Source organism: Narcine bancroftii, chromosome 4 (assembly GCF_036971445.1).
Source record: "Narcine bancroftii isolate sNarBan1 chromosome 4, sNarBan1.hap1, whole genome shotgun sequence".
In the NCBI taxonomy this organism is placed as follows: domain Eukaryota; kingdom Metazoa; phylum Chordata; class Chondrichthyes; order Torpediniformes; family Narcinidae; genus Narcine; species Narcine bancroftii.
In genome coordinates, this window is record NC_091472.1 from 200847638 (window position 1) to 200861073 (window position 13436).

The 13436-nt window shown below is 46.7% G+C and overlaps 1 protein-coding gene across 1 annotated transcript in view; it reads right to left on the minus strand.

Moving 5' to 3' along the window:
- sxph (saxiphilin) overlaps positions 1 to 13436 on the minus strand; it is a 184933-nt gene that overhangs the window by 87465 nt on the left and 84032 nt on the right. Inside the window, exon 5 of the mRNA XM_069933630.1 lies at positions 9863 to 10039. Within this exon, the coding sequence (XP_069789731.1) occupies positions 9863 to 10039 (177 nt within the window). The remainder of the gene's footprint in view (positions 1 to 9862; positions 10040 to 13436) is intronic.

Genomic DNA, 13436 nt, shown 5'->3' on the forward strand with positions numbered 1-13436 from the left:
ACAGCTCAGTGATACAGGGAAACACAACTCAGTGTTAGAGGGACACAAAGCTCAGAGTTACAGGGATACAAACCTCAGAGTTACATGGACACACAGCTACATGTTACAAGGACACAAAGCTCAGAGTTACTGGGACACACAGCTCAGAGTTACGGAGACATAACTCCGAGTTGACGGGAAACACAGCTAACAGTGACAGAGACACACAGCTCAGAGATGTAGAGAAACACAGCTCAGAGTCACAGTGACACAAAGTTCAGTTACACAGACACATAGCACAGAGTTACAAGGACACACAGCTCAGAGTTACAGGGACTCACCCCTCAGAGTTACAGGGAGATGTAGGGAAACACAGCTCAGAGTTACAGGGACTCACCCCTCAGAGTTACAGGGACACACAGCTCAGAGTTAAAGGGACACAGCTTATATTTACAGGGTCACGCAGCTCAGGCTTACAGGGACACAAAGCTCAGAGTTAAAGGGACACAGCTCATATTTACAGGGACACACAGCTCACAGTTACAGAGACACAAAGCACAGAGTTACAGAAACACGAAGCTCAAGGTTACAGGGAGACACAGCTCAGAGTTACAGGGGCACACATCTCAGAGTTAGAGAGAGAGACACAAGGCTCTGAGTTACATGGACAAACAGCACAGACTAGAGGACACAGCACAGAGTTACAGGAACACACACACCTCAGATTTACAGGGACACGCATCTCAGATTTTCAGGGTAACACAGTTCAGTGTTACAGAGACATAAAGCTCAGAGTTCCAGGGACACACAGCTCCATTACAGAGACACAGATGCAGAAACACACAATTCAGTGTTAATGAGACACAAAGCTCAAAGTTGCATGGACACATCTCAGAGTTACAGGTACACAAAGCTCTGAGTTACAGGGACATAGCTCAGAATAGAGAACACAGCTCAGAGTTACAGAGACTCACAGCACAGTGTTACAGGGACACACAGCTCAGGGTTACAGGGACACAAAGCTCAGAGATACAGGGAAACACAACTCAGTGTTAGAGGGACACAAAGCTCAGAGTTACATGGACACACAGCTCACAGTTACAGAGACACAAAACTCAGTTACACAGACATATAGCACAGAGTTAGAGGAACACACAGCTCAGAGTTACTGAGACACAGCTCAGAGTTTCAGAGACACACAGCTCAGAGTTTCAGGGTAACGCAGCTCAGAGTTACAGATACACAAACTGAGTTACAGAGACACACAGCTTAGAGATACAGACGCACAGATCCCAACATGTCTGTAAACGACTCTTGGCGAAGGTTAATCGGTCCATACAGGAAGTCGTGCAGATGGCCCGGGCCACCGAGATGGCCCAAAAGAATGTGGAGGCGCACACTGTGTGCTATGTGGCCTATAGTTACCCGGAACCGTTGGAGTCATCTTGGGATTCGGGGCTGCCACCGCATCTGCCAAGCACACGAATTGCAACTACTGTCAGCAGAGCAAACATTCCTGAAAGAACTGCCCTGCACGTAGTGCAACCTTCTCGAATTGCTGGTGGAAAGGGCATTACACAAGGGTACACAAGCCCCCTGCGAGCAGTGCCGCATGTGGACCATGTCCCACGTTCCCAATTTGTACTAAGCAGCTCCAGTCGTCACTTCTGGTTGTGGAGAACCAAACTTCCAGGCCCACGTCATGACAAGGAGGGCTGTCACTGTCAGCTTCATTTCTGGGCCACACTGTGGGTGGCCATTTTCCCGATCTCCTGGGCAGTCATCTCGGTGGCCATCGACTCAACAACTTGGCAGCAGCGGGTCAGACTGCGAACCGATGATTGCCTCAATCATCTTGGACCAGAGTCAAATACTCCAGCTGGAATGTTCCATAATGGTCATAGAGGTAAACGATCACACCACGGGTTGCCTGCTCAACATGGGGAGCACCAAGAATTTCATACACCCTGGGACTTCTGAACGGTTTTCCCTGACCGTGTCCCATGCAAAATGCCGGGTGACACTAGCCTCTGAGTCCCTCACGACAGAAATCTCTTGGAAATGCTCTGTGAACTTAATGATGGTGGCGGATGGGGGGAGGTTGTGGTTGGGGGGGGTGATGCCCCATCTCTGTGCCCCATCATTTTGCGATTGGATTTTCAGTGCCAGCTAAAAGGGGTTCTAATGCAGTTTGATGGCCCCCATCCCCCGTTCAGTCAGGAACAACCAGGGAAGTCCTGCCCTCCTTCCTGGAGAGGCCCAATCACACGCTACCAACCTGCAGCCTGGCTACCCTATGGGTTCCTGCTCCCCCACTGTTCCAAAACCTCACCCCAGGCTCTAGACCAGTGACCACTTAGAGTAGACAGTGCAGCCCGGAGGACAGGTGATTCATTAAGTCTGCAGTGGAACGGTTGCTGAGGGAGGGCATAATGGAGCCCATTAATAGTCCATGGAGGGTACAGATGCTGCTGATAAAGAGGCTACAGTAAAACCATCAGTCCATTCACCTTATTAGATGCCTACCCCCAGCCCCGAATTGGTGAATGATCACAAAATACAGGATCTTCTCGACCATAGATCTCAAGTCATCGTACTATCAAATCCCTATCCACCAAAAGGATCAGCCCTGCACGGCATTTGAGGCTAACAGTCAACTGTATCAATTTCTTCAGGTCCCTTTCAGCCTCAGTCTCACAAACAGGGTGTTGGTGTTCCAAAGGGAAATGGGTCGCATGGTGGATGACAATGGGTTAAAAGCCACATACCTATACTTGGAAAATGTCACCATATGCGGGCATGACCAGGAAGAACAAGACGACAACCTGTGGAGATTCCTGGCCACTGTGAAAGCCCTCAACCTAACATACAACCAGAAGGAGTGCGTGTTCAGCACAGAGCAGCTGGCGATCCTGGGGTACGTGGTGGATCGTGGCGTGATTGCCCCGACCCTGAGTGCATCCGCCCCCTCCTGGAATTATCTCTACCACAGAACCCCAAGGCTTTAAAAAGGTGCCTGGGACTCTTTTCATATCACGCACAATGGTCCCCAACTATGCAGACAAGGCCCAACCCCTGGTGAAAACCACAACCTTTCCCCATCTACAGAGGAGGGGAGGGGCCCCCTTTTTTTTTTAAATTTTTTATTTTTCACACCATAAATCACATTAGCCATGATACACACTTTTTCCTTTTCACACATATACAGTGACATTTTCTCCCCCCCCAGGAGGGGAGGGGCCCCTTGAAATCAATGCTCAAGGTGTTCAAAGGAGCAGGTAGTCTTTATCAGATGTTTCTGTCTGGTCAATAGAAGTACAGTTTGCACTCTGCACTGACATGACAATTTCTGGTCATGGTCCAGATCTCCTTGATGGAGTAAGGTATGTTGTGGGCTTTGATAAAGTGGAAGAATCTGGTGACCCTGGGGTGGCAGAGGTCGTTGTGGCGAGTTTGAAACCATTGTATTTGTACGCTGGCACGTTCCATGGGATAGGGGATCTGGAGGATCATTGAGTTTCCTGGGCAGGTACAAGATATTGTGACTGTAGTTGGAAAGTTCAATTCTCCACCTCAATATCTTGTCGTTTTTTATTTTACCTCGCTGCTGGTTGTTGAACATGAAAGCAACTTGTGGAATATGGTTGAAGATGATTAAACTCTCATCATTCTGTGAAAAGGGATGGAATGCAAAGAATGTTGATGAGAGCTTGAAAACAGACAATACTAGCTAGTAGGCCTCTTGTTATCAGGAGCCCCAAGGATGCAAGGATCTGGTTCAGGCTGGTGCAGTGACCTAAGGTAGTCTATAGCTAGTACTGCACTTGCTTAATAGAGATATGAATATTAACTTAGACGCCCCTAAGGAGGGAATGAACTAATTAACATAACTTGCGATGTATGAAGAGGGAGGAACTGAGTGATACCTGTATTGATGGAAGGGAGAAGCAGAATGTTGTAATGTATTGGGATTCTGATTGGAAGAAGATAAATGAAAGTGGGGTGATGTTAAGCGCAGGTCTGTACAAAAGAGTGATGATTCTGAACCTCCAGTGTGTCTCCAGACCAGGGACACCCGACTCTGCAGACTCGAAATAAACCTGAACCTGTTCTCCAAGACTTTGTCTCCAGAGTAGTGATTGTGAACACTTTATATTTCACAAGCTGCAGGTTGGTCGGTCAGCCAACGAGGTAGTGTCTCTAGTGCTGTACTGCCTTGACAATGGCCTGGGCCTCCTTCTTGACAGAGGGAGGTCACATTTTTGGGCCCTGGAGGGTGTGGGAGAAAAAGGCTCCCTGTTAAGGGTAGCATTCAGGGTGAAATCAGATGTATTGCAGCCTTGGCAGCATCCACCTTGATGCGGCTGAAGGGTGTACGGGCCTCTGATATCAGGGGAAAGGAGGTGGATTTGACAAGGGGGGTGGGCCTTGTCTGCATAATTGGGTACCCATTGGGCACAGTAGGAAAAGAAGCCCAGGCACCTTTTCTGAGCCTTGAAGCTGTGGGGAAAGGGGAGTTCCAGGAGTGGGTGCATTCGGTCATGGTTGGGGCCAATGACTCCATTCTCTATGACACAGCCAAGGATAGCAAGACAGGCTACGGGAAACACACACTGATCTTTACTATATGTAACATTAAAGAGTTTGGCAGTCTGGAGGAAATGTTTGGAGATTGGGATCACAATCCTTTTTGTCATGGCCGCAAATGGTGATGTTGTCCAGATATGGGAATGTGGCTTGCAGCTCGTACTGGTCTACCATTCGATCCATCTCCCACTGGAAGACCGAGACCCCATTGGTGAAGTTGAAGGGTACCCTCAGGAAATGGTAGAAGCGGTCATCTGTCTCAAAGGATGACAGTCCTCCAGGTGGATTGGGAGCTGATGGTATGCCGACTTTAAATCAATAGTGGAGAATACCCGATATTGAGCGATTTGATTGACCACATCGGATACATGGGTAAGAGGGTACATCTCCAACTACATGTATCTATAATGACCATTCTGTGTTTCTCTCTATTCTTTACATCCACCACTTGGGCTTTCCAGGGGCTGGTGATGGCCACAATGATCCCCACATTCAGTAGTCGCAATACCTCTGAACTAATAAAGGCCCTGTCCCTGGCACTGTATCACTTACTTTTGGTGGCAACAGGTTTACAGTTGGGGATGGGGTTAGCGAACAGCGATGGAGGGGTGATCTTGAGGGTTCAAAGCCCGCAGGTTGTGCATGGTGGGAAGTCTGTGGGTTGCTGGCTGGAAACGATGGGAGGAGAGGGTGGGGGGTGGGGTGGGTTCCGTGGGTCAATCAGTGGGTATTTTAAAAAATGTTGGTTACAGACAGTGGGGGTGGGGGGTGGGGGGGTGGTGGTTGAGATGCATTGTACTACATTGTGACACTTTTAAAGTGGTATTGAAAGTCCAGCCCCAGCAACATGGCAGTACAAAGCTGTGGCATCATGAAGAGTTTAAAGTCCTTGTAGTCTGTCCCCCACTCAGAGTCACTGTACAGTATCTGCAGACATCTGCCATTTGGGACTTCGAGGCCAAAGAGACTTTGTGGTTTACTGGGCTTACAGTGAGGGAGTAGCACTTCCCCGTGTCGGGGTGGATGAAGCACTCCGTGATCTCATAGTTGAACAGGCAACTCATCACGTGACCATTTACGCCAAGGTCCATCATCGATCTGGAGAGTTGGTGAGGGCTACCTTGATCTAGCGTGATGGAAGCCAGTGATCCAGAGTTACAGGTACACATGGCCCAGAGTTACAGGTATGTGTGACCCAGAGTTATAGGTACACGTAACCCAGAGTTACAGGTAAATGTGACCCAGAGTTACAGGTACACATGACCCAGAGTTACAGGTACGCGTGACCCAGAGTTACAGGTACACGTGACCCAGAGTTACAGGTGCACACAACTCAGTTATGCGCAACACCAAGCTACAGGTACTCACAACAGAGGTACATATACACACAGCACAGGTGCAAGTCCCCACAACACAAAACTACGGATACACAGAACACAGAGATACTGGTAGTTACAACACAAAGGTGCAAATATAAGGCACAAATTCCAGTGCAGCATTAATGAGACCGTCGAGTGCTTAGAGCAGATCTGTCTGATGTGGGCCTATGCAAGGCCTCACTCTGATGTTGACTATCAACCTCTCAGGAACCAATGGCACACATCACTCCTCCACCTGAGGAGTGATCTTGGGATCCAGAGACTGGACTAACTCTAATTCTCTGGCTTTGAGGACAAGACCATTCAATCAATTAAGTTTGTCTTATACTCTTGACCTTGATACTCTTGACAAGAAGGCATCGACTTTACCTTGAAGGGATTTATCGAGTTCATCACTACAATGGACTTTAGTTTTACAGGAAGGGAAAATAATTCGAGGAGAGCATTGTGTCTAACATTGAGAGACTATGATCTCCTGCAGCAGGGAAATGGAAGAGGGTGTTTAAGATTGCTGGGACTATTAACAAGCTGAACTACAAAAGACTATTTAAGACCATAAGACCTTGGAGCAGAAACGGGCTATTCAGCCCATTGAGTCTGCCCGCCATTCACTCATGAGCTGATCTATTTTCCCACTCAGCTCCACTGCCCGGCCTTCTCCCCATAACCTTGGATGCCCTGGCTAATAAGGAATCTATCAATTTCTTCCTTAAATACGCCCAATGGCCTGGCCTCAACAACCACCTGTGGCAAGAAATTCCACAGATTTACCACCCTCTGGCTGAAGAAATTCCTCTAGGGCGGCACAGTTAGCATAGGTGCCATGCTGTTACAGCACCAATGATCGGGACCAGGCCTGGGTTCGAATCCCACGCTGTCTGTAAGGAGTTTGTACGTTCTCCACATGTCTGCCTGGGTTTTCTCCGGTTCCCTCCCACCCTTTAAAAACGTACCAGGGTGTAGGTTAATGGGATGTAATTTGGGCGGCACGGACTTGTAGGGCTGAATTAAGTTTTGGCACAGTCCCTCCTCACTCTGCCTCTGCTTGCGTGTCCCGTGCTGTACCCTCTGTGCGCACAAACATATTTATCTGATTAACATGTGGAATATCCCAATTGTTGCTCAGTGACATCTGGGTACAGGGCTCTGAGAGGGATTGATTTCCTAATGCTGGCACTCCTTTCCAGTTCATTATTCAGGTGGCAAAATGTACTGAAGATGATGCTACACCTTGTGGAGAATTGAGAGATCGGGGCACAGGGTCAGGTCAGTTGACATCCATTTCAACCTCAATGGAGAGGAGGAGCATGTTCCCAAAGGGAGTTATACAAGAAGGTACTAGGGTCAAGTGCAATAAGCACACATGCTAAGGAACTCAACTTATCCATGATTTTCATTTTTTTAACCCGACAACATGGTGGAAGGCCTTTCTGGCCCTTGAAACCCGACAACATGGTGGAAGGCCTTTCTGGCCCTTGAGGTGCTCAACGAAATGATCTCCCAGTCTGCGTCCAGTCTCTCTGATGTAGCCTACTAACCACATAGGTTTTTGGTGTGTGATAGAGAACTGGATCTCGCTGACACTGGGATAACCTACAAACTCCTTACAATCAGCAGAGGAACTATCTTCCTATTGGCAGGTCCAGCCTTAAAGACCAAGTAATTGAAGGCATCTATGTGAGGGGCCACCAACATCACGAAGGATCTTCGTCTCCCCGATCACAACCTCTTCCTTTCTGACAGAAGGTAGAAGCCTGAAGATTAGAACCTCAAGGTTTAAGAACATCTTCCTCCAGCTATCAGGTTCTTGAACCTCCCCTTGTTATACTGATCCCTCCAACAGGACAAAAGGACTGCTTGCACTATTTGAAACACAATGGGCTGGGATTGTAGTAAACATACCAAAATGCTGGAGGGACTATGGTCTATTTAGTATCTATAGGAGACAGATATAAACATTTCGGGCCTGAGCCCTTCTTCAAGGAAAAATCAGAAAAGGCAGAAGCAAGAAATATCATAAAGTCTCGGAATTCAAACAATGAGTGAGGAATCCAGACCAACAACAGGTGTTAATTGACTATGACAAGGGACTATGTGAGAATTTATCATGTCTATGCAAAAGAAGACAGGAGAGATGACAGGTAAAGAAGGGTGATGGTGGTGGGGGGGTGGTGCGTTTTAAGGAAAGCCAAGGAAGTTGATATTAATGCCACCTGGTTGGACGACGGTGTCCAGTCAGAAGATGAGGTGTTGTTCCTCCAATATGCGGATGGTCTCAGTCTGGTAGTATTTGAGACCATGGACAGACTTGCCGGTAAGGGAATGGGACAAGGAATTGAAATGAATGGACATGGGGAAATCCACACTATTGCAGCGGACAGAGCTGAGGTGCTCAACGAAACGATCTCCCAGTCTGCGTCCAGTCTCTCTGATGTAGAGGAGACCACAGCGGGAGCAATGGATGCAGTAGATGACCTCTGTAGATTCACAAGTGCCTATTACTCAGTTACATATTTTGCCATTGGGTTCACAGTCAATATTTCTTATCTATCTACTTTTAGTATTTATTGTTTATTATACTATTGCAGTTTCTTTTACAAAGTATCTATCTGGCTTCAGCAACTACAACTTTCGGTGCACTTGTACATCATACAATGTGCATGACAATTTTCTCATGTCTACGTACTTCGGCCATTCACTCCTCCCAGCCCTGCTCAGATGCCACTAAATCTCCTGTAGATCTCAATCCTTAACATTGTGCCACTGGACCAGTTTGGCATTCTGATCTCCAGGATCCACTGGATCCTATGGGCAGGAATTCTTTCATAAAAGGGGAGTGATTACAGAGCTCAAGGATGCAAAAATGACCCAGGAATCATGTTGCTTGGTTTCAAGAGGTTTATATGCAGGCAGAGCAAATCCTTAGGACAGTGAACAGAATGTTCTTGTTTGATTGCAAAGTGAATTGAACATAACTGCAGGGAGATTACCTTTTCACACAGTGTGTGGAATGGGCTACCAGAGGAGGTGGTTGAGGCAGGTTCTATTGCAATGTTTAAGAAATATTTAGATGGATGCACGGACAGGATGAGTTTAGAGCAGTGGTTTTCAAACAGCCCCCCCAAACTCACAATCAACCTTAAATAATCCCTATGCCATCGGTGCTCTGTGATTAGAAGGGGATGGCTTAAGGTGGCATGTGGGTGGAAAGAAAAAGGTTGAAAACCACTGTTTTAATTGTACCTAATTGACTTGTTATGTTCACGATTTCATAACTCCAAAGGAAATGGGCCAATGACAACTTTTCTCAAGCAAAATATTTCAGTAACAATTGGGTTTAGAGCAGTGATTCTTAACCTTCCCTTCTCATTCACATATGTCTTCAAGAAACATTTTACAACAATTGAGGTGGTTTGAAAAGTCTCTGCAACAAAGCACTGGGGTGTTACCTAAGCTGGTCAACTCTGGAACCCTTCTGCATAACTCTGGGTGAAGATAGATTTCCTCATCTGTCCTGAATGGGCAACCCTCATTTTAATTCTTTCTACTGGGTTTTAAAATTAGAGCTTCGCCATAGTAACAGCCCTTCCAGTCCACGAGCCCACAACACTCAAATACACCCTCATGACCAATTAACCTACCAACCCCATACATCTTTGGAATGTGGGAGGAAGCCAGAGCACCTGATGAAAACCCACGGGGTGACGGGGAGAACGTACAAACACCTTATGAGCAATGCCAGATTCGAACCCGGATCGCTGGTGCTGTGATAACTTTAAGCTAACCTCCAGGCTAAATGACGAGTTTGAGCATATTGCCCGTGGCTTTGATCCCCCGACTGGTTCAGGGAGACATCACCCGTACATGTTCCCCACTGAGCCCCCACAAACACTGGCTCAGACTGGACACCAAGTTACCTTCAGCCACCGTCTGGTCATCTCGCCGCTGCAGGTAGCCGTGAGACAGTAGGAAACCAAGTGGGATATTCCAGCCGGCAGTCCGCCAGGCACCATCATGGCAGCTCCTCTTGCCCTTCAGCTGCCGAAGGTCAAGGCTTCCGTCTTGAACCACCGCAACGGAGTACAGACAGCCACCTGGCAGAGCAACACGAGGTCAAAGGTTTGAGGTCAATCCACACTGGGAGAAAATTAATGTCTTAAACTATAGAACACTGGACCACAGAAATAGGCCATTCGTCCCAACTAGTCAGTGCTGAATGATTATTCAAATTTATTGTCACTATACAAACATGCGAGACAGGCAGAATTTCTACTTAACAGTAACTGTAAACTGTACACAAGAAGAAAGATATGTATACAAAAAAGGGAAATGTCAACAAAGAAAGGGTTGTAAGCAAATTGATTGTGCAAATACAGAAGAACTAAATATTCAGTTAAAAAAAATAATGTGCAAAAAATCCATAAATGAGTCCCTGATTGAGTTTGTCATTGAGGAGTCTGAAGGTGGGGGGTAAACAGCTGTTCCAGAACCTGGTGGGGCGAGTCTTGTGGCACCAACACCTCTTTCCTGATGGTAGCAGTGAGAACAGATGATTGCTGCTGCTCTCTGACAGTAGCGTTCCTTGTGGTTTTCAAACTGCCACCCCAAACTCATATTCCAGCTTAAGTTATCCTTGTGCCATCAGTGCTCTGTGATTAGTAAGGGATTGCCTAAGATGGGATGTGAGTGGGAAAGGAAGGTTGAGAATCACTGCTCTAGACCCAATTGTCACTTAAATATTTTGCTTGAGAAAAATTGCCATTGGCCCATTTCCTTTGGAGTTCTGAAACCGTGCACATAACAAATCATTTAGGTATGATGAGAAAAGTGGGTAGAGCAGGGGGCTAAGAACACAGCACTGTAGTAGTCTGGTACTGATGGAGATTGTGGAGGAGAAGTTCTTACCAATCCTCACTGATTGTGGTCTGGAGGTGAGGAAATCCATGATCCAATTACACAGTGAGGTGTTAATTCCAAGATCTTGGAGTTTGCTGATCAGTTTTGAGGGGATGATGGTGTTAAATGCTGGACTGTAGTTGATAAAGAGCATCCTGATGTATGTATATTTGCTGTCCATATGTTCCAGGGCTTTGTGTAGGGCCAGTGAGATGGCATTTGCCGTAGACCTGTTGCTGCAGTAGGCAAATCAGAATGGATCCATGTCGCCACTCAGACAGGCAATAGACAGTAGGTGCAAGAGCAGGCCATTTGGCCCTTCGAGCCAGCACCGCCATTCACTGTGATCATGGCTGATCATCTACAATCAGTACCCCATTCCTGCCTTCTCCCCATATCCCCTGACTCCATTATCTTTAAGAGCTCTATCTAACTCTTTCTTGAAGGCACCCAGAGAATTATTGGCCTCCACTGCCTTCTGAGGCAGAGCATTCCACAAATCCACAGCTCTTGGGTGAAAAGGATTCTCCTCGACTCCATTTTAAATGGCTTACCCCTTATTCTAAAATTGTGGCCTCTGGTTCTGGACTCCCCCAACATCAGGAACATGTTTCCTGCCTCTAGTGTGTCCAATCCCTTATTATATGTTTCAATCAGGTTCTCTCTCATCCTTCCAAATTCCAGTGTATACAAGCCCAGTCACTCCAATCTTTCAACATATGACAGTCCCACCGTTCCGGGAGCTGATATGCTTCAACATCAGCCTCTCAAAACGCTTCATCACTATGGATGTGAGTGCCGCTGGTCGATAGTTATTTAGGCAGGTTACTGCACTCTACTTAGGCACTGGTACGATTGATGCCTGCTTGAAACAGGTCTACCTCTCGCTGCTGGAGTGAGATGTTGGAGATATCCGTGGACAGCACAGGTTTTCAGTACTCGGACAGGTACTCCATCCAGATCAGATGCTTTCCTCTCCTGAAGGCAACCCACACGTTGTCCTTGAAGGAAAGTCCCAAAAAGTCCCCCCCCCCCACCCAGATGCAACTTGACTTGCTGAGTTCCTCCATCTGCCCATCTCTGTCAACAAAATGCCGATGAAGGTTTCGGCCCAAAACGTCAACTATCTGTTGTCTTCCACGGATGCTCATCCAGCACTGAATAGATTTCTATGGTTGGTATGCACCAAAGTGCAGAAGGATAAACGGAGTTTTAAATTTTTTTAAATGTAGTCATACAGTACGGTAACAGGCCAATTCGGCCCTATGAGTCTGGGCTGCCCAATTACACCACACCTATGTTTTTGAAGGGTGGGAGGAAACCAGAGCCCTCAGAGGAAACCCACACAGACACGGGAAGTGCATACAAACTCCTTACAGACAACGTAGGTCAAGTCCCGATCATTGGCGCTGTAAAAGCATTGCGCTAACCACTATGCCAACAGATCTCAGTGAAAGTTGGCAAAGACTGAGTGGGTTGTAGAAGCTGGACATGGAGAAGGTTCTTTCCATCTGGGCATCTGGAACCAAGGGTGCAGGTAAAGGGATTTAGGAGTGGGATGGAGAGAAGCTTCTTCACTTCGAGGGAGGTGGCCTGTGGAATTCAATACTAGAAGAATGGTGAACGGTGAGTTGCTGAAATTGATTGAAGGCAGACTTAAATGTTGCCTGTGATCAAGTTTATTATCACCTAAATGCACATATACAACCAGTCAAAACAGCATTTCTCTGCACCATGGTCCGCACAGAAAATGCACAGGATATAATCCCACATGTATATAAAAATATAATGTAAAAGAAATATATATGAATATTTCAGAATAATTTACTCCATATTTATTTATAAGACCCAAGGAGCGTGTTCATCAATCTCACAGCCTGCGGGAAGAAGCTATTTCCCAGCCTGGCAATCCTGACTGTGATGCTGCTGTACCTCCTTCATGATGGCACTGGGTCAAAGATCCTGATGGTAGGGTTCCTTGATCATGCTTGATCCCTATTTAAGCAAAGGTCCCAGTGAATGGGAGCTTCTTTAATGATCTTTGTGTTGACTTCTGGCCAGATGCTTTGCTGCTACTGTTCCACACAATGCTCTGCTCTGTAACTCTGCACAAGTACAATATTTCAATGATGTACTATGTATGGGTTACCTCAGTGGGCTGCTTGCAAAATAAACGCACTTACTGTATCTCGGTACGTGACAATAAATTTGAACTTAAACTTCCAAATGGAAACCGCACCACTGGATAGAAGGAGGGGAAGGGAAGATGCCATTGAGATAGAAGATGAGCCATCAGCCATATGTTGAATGGGTGCATAGGGTAGAAAGTAAAGGTAAAGGTGTAGTATTATTGTCAATCTACATTTTAGGATATAATGTACATGAAATTCTTTGACTTTTGTCTACCCTAAAGCAGACAGAGAGTTGCAACTTTGTCCAGCACCCCTCACAGAAACCCACCTGGTGTTCCTAGGCTGTCTCCCCTCCAAGAACTGACCAGGCCTGAACCTGCTTCGCTTCCAAGATCAGACAATCTCAGGTGTATTCAGGCTATTAGGTGCTGAATTAGGGGCTCCTATTTACCATGTCTTTATG